This window comes from Hipposideros armiger, unplaced genomic scaffold (assembly GCF_001890085.2).
Source record: "Hipposideros armiger isolate ML-2016 unplaced genomic scaffold, ASM189008v1 scaffold_55, whole genome shotgun sequence".
Lineage (NCBI taxonomy): Eukaryota > Metazoa > Chordata > Mammalia > Chiroptera > Hipposideridae > Hipposideros > Hipposideros armiger.
This window is the reverse complement of record NW_017731405.1, coordinates 4265858-4272910: the sequence shown is the minus strand read 5'-3', so window position 1 is coordinate 4272910 and position 7053 is coordinate 4265858. Positions and strand designations below refer to the sequence as shown.

Genomic DNA, 7053 nt, shown 5'->3' with positions numbered 1-7053 from the left:
GATGAATTGGTCAAAAAAATTACAAACACACACACACACACACACACACACACACACACACAGAGAGAGAGAGAGAGAAAGGGAGGGAGGGAGGGAGGGAGGGAGACAGAGAGACAGAGACAGAGAGGGAGAATAGTGATATAGTGGAATACCATTCACCAAGTTAAAATATTTAAGTATTGAAAATATTGAAGAGGAGGTACAAGATGACAGATTAGGTAAACACTATGCCTGCTGCCAGTCAGGATCACATCAAAGTTACAACTAAATTATAGAACAATTAACCTTAAGAATTATCTGCAGATTAGCTGAACAGAACACCTATAACTAAAGATATAAAGAAGAGGCGACATTGAGACTGGTAGGAGGGGCAGAGACACAAAATGGGCTGACCCCAAACCCACAGGTAGTGATTGAACACCTAGGCTGGGGTCCTAGGGGTCCTAGGCTGGGAAGAGGAGTTCCCACAATATCTGGCAGTGAAAAGCTTTGAGGACTCTGTCCATCTGACCCAGTGAGATAGAAGGTGGCTGGAAACCCAGATGTCCTCTTAAAGAGCCTGCGCATAGTCTCACTTGCTTGCACACTCACCTGGGCTCTGGCGGAGGGGCGGCAACTTGAGAGGTGCCAAAGATGTAAGGGGAAAGACTAAATTGTATGACTTCAGGTGAGTGTGGGAGGGACAGCAGCCATTGTTCCTGTGTAGAGCCTGCCTCATATGTAGCCTATAGGAGGGAGCCATCTTTTCTATGTTAAACCATTCACCGAAGGGCCAAATCTGAGATTGCACTGGTTTGGTAAAATCTGTATGTGTGTACCACCTTGGTGATGCCATGGGTTCCCCCCTCTGCCCCAGCACTCTAGACTCCTGGGCGGCCAGCCCCACCCCACAAGCTATGGAAGCCTTTTATAGCAGTGGGTGGCCCATGGCAGCCTGGGGAACTTTTGGTGGTAGGCAGAAGGCAACAACTTGTGCTGCAGCCTCTCTTGAGCACCTCTCTGGGATCTGTGAGCCTGAAGTGAGGGATGACTGGCCAACGTGTTCTCAGGGCATTTTGCAAAGTGGTCATAAATCCCACGCTGGTGCAAGAACCGAATCTGCATTAACTTTTTTTTTTAATTTATTGGGGCACAGTAACTTTGTAAAAACTACCAGACATGCCTCGTGACTCTCCAGGATCCCACCCCACAAAGCTCACTGCTGTAATCACTGGAGACACTCTCAACACCAAGTCAACCAGCCCAGTCTGTGCACCTGAGACCATTTCAACAACTGAGACTTACAGACAGCCGTCAGGTGGCAACAGGCCTAGGGGGGCCCTGGATCTTTTGCTAAGCTGCCCCAAGCCCAAAACTGGTGGCAGCCAGCCTCGGTTCATAGCAAGGCTACACACACATGCCTCTAGGTCCAGCACAGGCAGCAACCAGCCATAGCTTGGTGGCTTCGACCAGGTAGCCCCGGCTGGTCAAAGGCAAGGCTGAAATTGGCCTGTACAGAAGCCCCTCCCAAGAGACAACAAAAACAACACACCCAGAGGACAACTTCAAACCAAACCAGAGCATTACCTGGTTAGCTCTATAAACGACACACCCAAAGGGTTGTCTCAACAGGCACAAGAGCTCATTGGGGCAAATCCCCCTCTGAAGAGTCAGCCCCCATACAGCAGCTCATATATTGTGGGCATAGCCAATCCTCACAACCAGTCAGCCTGGGTCATTCCTACCCACTAACGTACTAAAAACAGTCAAGGTTCAACTACAACAGGAGAATACACACAACACACACAAGGAACACTCCTGGAACACATGCACAGGAGGTCAGGGAGACTGCACCACTAGACCACACAGGACACATACTATATAAGGCCACCCGGCAAAGACTGAGAGATATAGGAGATCTACGTAATACATAAAAGCAAAGACAGAGCAGAAGTCAGAATGAGGAAACAAAAAACATGTCCCAAATAAAGGAACAGGAGAAATAACTAAATTAAATGGAGGCAACCAACATACCAGAGACAGAGTTTAAAACACTGGTTATAAGAATGCTTAAGAAACTCAGAACTTCAACAAAGAGACAGTAAGCATAAAGAATGACATAGAAACCATAAAAAAGTTAGAAATAAAGACTATAACTGAAATAAAGAACACACTAGAAGGAATCAACAGATGAAATGAAGCATAAGATCAAATCAGCAATTTAAAAGACAACGTTGCAGAAAACACTCAATTGGAACAGCAACAACAAAAAAAAGAAAAAAAAACAAAACAAAAAAACACAAAGATACCGTAGTTTAAAGGACCTTTGGGACAACTTCAAGTGTAACAACATTCACATCATAGGAGTACCGGAAGGAGAAAAGAGGGAACAAGGGATTGAGAACCTGTTTGAAGAAATAATGACTGAAAATTTTTCTAACCTGGTGAAGGAAATAGACATACAAGCCCAGGAAGCACAGAAAGTCCCAAACAGGCCCACACAAAGACACATTACAATTAAAATGGCAAAGGTTCAAGACAAAGAGAGAATCCTAAAAGCAGCAAGAGAAAGACAACTAGTTACTTACAAGGGAGCTCCCATAAGACTGTCAGCTGATTTCTCAACAGAAACTGCAGGCCAGAAGGGGCTGACAGGAAATACTCAAAGTGATGAAAAACAAGGGCCTACAACCAAGATTACGCTACCCAGAAAGGCTATCATTTCAAATTGAAGGAGAGATAAAGTCTTCCCAGACAAGAAAAAGCTAAAAGAAATCATTATCCCCAAGCCAGTATTAGAAGAAATATTAAAAAGGACTTCTTTAAGAAGAAGAATGGAGGAAAACAAAGACATAAAATATATGTCTTTAATAATAAAATGGCAATAACTATGTACCTATCAATAATCACTTTAAATGTAAATGATTAAATGCTCCAATCAAAAGACATAAGATAGCTGAATGGACAAGAAAACAACATCCATGCATATGCTATCTACAACAGACCTACCTTAAATCGAAAGGCACACATGGACTGAAAGTAAAAAGATGGAAAAAGATATTTCACAAATGGAAATGAGAAAAAAGCTGGAGTAGCAATACTTATATTGGACAAAATAGACTTTAAAACAAAGACTATAATAAAAGACAAAGGACATTACATAACATAAAAGAACCAATCCAGGGCCGGCCGAGTGGCTCAGTTGGTTAAGAGTTGGCTTAAGAGTGTGAGCTCTGAGCAACAGGGCCGCCGGTTCGATTCCCACATGGGCCAGTGATGCTGCTCCCGAGCTGAGCTGTCACTGAGCTGCCAACAGGTGGCAGGATGGCTCAGCTGATGTAACAGCAAGTTTGCCTATTTGATGGTGGGCTACATCCACCCACAACTAAGACTGAACACAGCACCTTGAGCTGAGCTGCTGCCTGAATGGCTCAGTGGATAGAACGTGTGCTCTTAACAACAAGGCTGCTGGTTTGACTCCCTCATGGGATGGTGGCTACGCCACCCACAGCTAAGTTTGAACACAGCACCTTGAGCTTAGAGGCCACAAGCTGCCGACGGGAAGCCAGATGGCGACTGGCACCCTCCACAATGAAGATTGAAGAACAACAACTTGGCCAGTTCCCTTACCAAATTTCCCAACACTGTTCCCCTCCCTCAATTCCCCAATAAAATCTTTGGGGAAAAAAAGGACCAATCCAACAAGAGAACATAACCCTAGTAAACTTCTATGCACCCAACACAGGAGCATCTAAATATATAAAATAAATACTGACTGACATAAAGGCAAAGATTTACAGTAACACAATCACAGTAGGGGACTTTAACACCCCACTGACACCAATGAACAGATCTTCCAGACAGAAAATCAACAAGAAACCAGCGGCCTTAGATGACACACTAGACCAGGTGGATTTAATTGATAATTTTAGAGCATTTCACCCCAAAGCAGCAGAATATACATTCTTTTCAAGTACACATGGAACGTTTTCCAAGCTAGACCACGTTAGGCCATAAAACAAGTCTCAATAAATTTAAAAAGATTGAAATCATATCAAGTGTCTTCTGAACCACAATGCTATGAAACTAGAAATCAACTACAAGAAAAAAACTGAAAAATACACAAACACATGGAGGCTGAATAACACGCTACTAAACAGCAAGTGGGTCAAAACTGAGATCAAGGAGGAAATCAAAGGATGCCTTGAAACAAACAAAAATGAAAACACAATAACCCAAAATCTACAGGACACACTGAAAGCAGCCCTAAGAGGGAAATTCATAGCAATACAGGCCTACCTCAAGAAACAGGAAAAATCTCAAATAAATAGTCTAACTTTATACCTAAGGGAACTGGAAAAAGAGCAGCAAAACAAAACCCGAAGTGAGTACAGACAGGAAATAATAAATATCAGAGCAGAAGTAGAAGAAATAGAGTCTTAAAAAAAATACAAAATATCAATGAAACCAAGAGCTTGTTTTTTGAAAAGATAAATGAAACTGACAAACCTTTAACCAGGCTCGTCAAGAAAAAAAGAGAGAGGGCCCAAATAAATAAAATCATAAATGAAAGAGGAGAAGTGACAATGGACACCACAGAAAATTTTAAAAATAAAATAAAAAATAAGAAAATACTATAAGCCACTATACAGCAACAAATTGGACAATCTGGAAGTAATGGATAAATTCCTAGGAGCATACAATACTCCAAGGCTGACTAAAGAAGAAACAGGAAATCTGAACCAATTACTACTAATGAAATCAAATCAGTAATCAACAAGCTCCTAACAAACTAAAGTCCTGGACCAGGTGGCTTCACAAGTAAATTTTACCAAACCTTCAAAGAAGAATTACCACCTATCTTTCTCAAACTACTCGCAAAAAATTCAAGAGGAGGGAAGGCTCCTAAGTTCATTTTATGAAGCCAGCATTACCCTGAATCTAAAACCAGACAAAGACATTACAAAAAAAGAAAATGATAGGCTAATATCCCTAATGAACATAGACGCAAAAATCCTCAACAAAATATTAGCAAACCAAATTCAGCAATACATGAAAAGATCATACACCAAAATCAAGTGGGATTCATTCCTGGTGTGCAAGCTTGGTTCAATATCCACAAATTAATTAACATAATACATCACATAAACAAACTGAAAATAAAAGTCATATGGTCATATCATTAGATGCAGAAAAAGCATCTGACAAAATCTAGCATCCATTTATGATAAAAACTTACAGCAAAGTGGGAATAGAGGGAACATATTTCAACATAATAAAGGCCCTATATAATATACCCACAGCTAATATCATACTCGGTGGGGAAAAGCTAAAAGCATTCTCCTTAAGATCAGGAACAAAACAAGGATGTCCCCTTTCACAACTTTTATTCAACATAGTCCTGGAAGTCCTAAATACAGCAATCAGACAGGAGAAAAATAAAAGCATCCAGGGCCGGCCGAGTGGCGCGATGGTTAAGAACTGGCTTGGGACGCCAGAGGGCCCCGGTTCGGATCCCACATATGAGGGCCAGTGACACTGNAAAAAAAAAAGTAAACTTGTTTGTTGGGTTTAAAAAAAAAAGCAACAACAAAAACTAAAGTTCTTTACTTAGGGGTAACTGTACACTGACTCTAATGTCCCAAGCACAGAATTATCTATAAAGTCTGTAGCATACCTGGAGAGAAAAATATAATTTCGTAGCATTTCGTAGCATACCTGAAATTCTCAGTTGAAAAGTTATTATTTGTTTGATTCTCACAGCCAAGTATTTTTGGGAAAATCTTTTCTGCCATCTTATACATGTTATCTGTGTTGTTGCCTACTTTTATTCTGGATGATCTCCTTAACACACGTGGAGTGTCCTGGTCTGAGCTATTTTCCACTGGATTTGAATTTCCTTTATTATTTAGTGGATCACAAGAGACAACATTTTGATGAATCAAAGTCTGCAATCCAAATGGATTTGGGTCTTCTAGAGTCTGTAATAAGATATAAATATATATATACAAATAATTACAACAATGCAAAAAAAAATTAAAACTAGAAGAATTTAAGTTTTATCTTTTCCACTGATTACACAAAAATGCCTCTTACAAAAGTACAAAAAGCTAGACATACATGAACATAATGGAAAACTGTATAATAATTAATATAAAAAAAGACAATGCACATTTAAAAGCCTAAGGCAAACAGTATAAGTAAAAAATATTTTATTAATATTTATCCTTAAAATTTAAGGGCAAACCTAAGGTTACTCTTTAATTTCACAAGACATGGGTATCACAGAACTATGAGATACATAAAAACAGTAGTGATGCTATACTAGGTCAGATCAGTGTTCTATTCAGCGTAGTATTTTGTTATTTGACAGCAGCAATAAATGATATTTTGTGGAAGAAGATATGATATAGCCTTCATTACATTGATTTTAAAAGGCTAATAGTATATCATAAATGGCTCTAACTTACTCTTAATAACCCATTATAAACTTAGCTTTCATGATGATATATATTTTTATACGTATCATGTAAACCTTTCTTGAGCTTATTTATATACTCAGTTTGCAAAGCTTCTTAAGGTAACAAGGACCATATTTTTATTACAGCTGTGTAAAAGAATATTTGATATATTCGAAATCAATCTTTCTACTTTTAAAAAAGTTTCTTTCTTTTTTTCTTGAAGACTTGCTAGGTTCAGGCTCACTATATCAACGCCAATCATAATTTCCTATACTTTACTCATATTATCTCATTTCAGATTAAAACACTGGAATGTTTAATTTCATCTTCATGCCATATCCCTGGGATTAGTTTCTCTTTTTCTAAATTTTTTTTCATCCTATTATGTCTGTTTTGAGACTTTTTTTAAACCAGAATTACATGCAGTATTATTATTCTACATGTTTATGTTGCAACATGACCTCAGTATCATGCAATTTAAAACTTCCCAGGGATGTTCATAGGAGCATTTTGGTAATAGCCAAAAGAAAAAAAGAAAGATAACCCAATTTGATGAATTGGTCAAAAAAATTACAAACACACACACACACACACACACACACACACACACACA

General features: G+C 39.2%; 1 protein-coding gene across 1 annotated transcript in view; it reads right to left on the bottom strand.

Moving 5' to 3' along the window:
* Window positions 1-7053, bottom strand: part of ANKRD31 (ankyrin repeat domain 31) — a 141388-nt gene that overhangs the window by 53344 nt on the left and 80991 nt on the right. The window contains exon 10 of the mRNA XM_019641006.1: window positions 5698-5960. Within this exon, the coding sequence (XP_019496551.1) occupies window positions 5698-5960 (263 nt within the window). The remainder of the gene's footprint in view (window positions 1-5697; window positions 5961-7053) is intronic.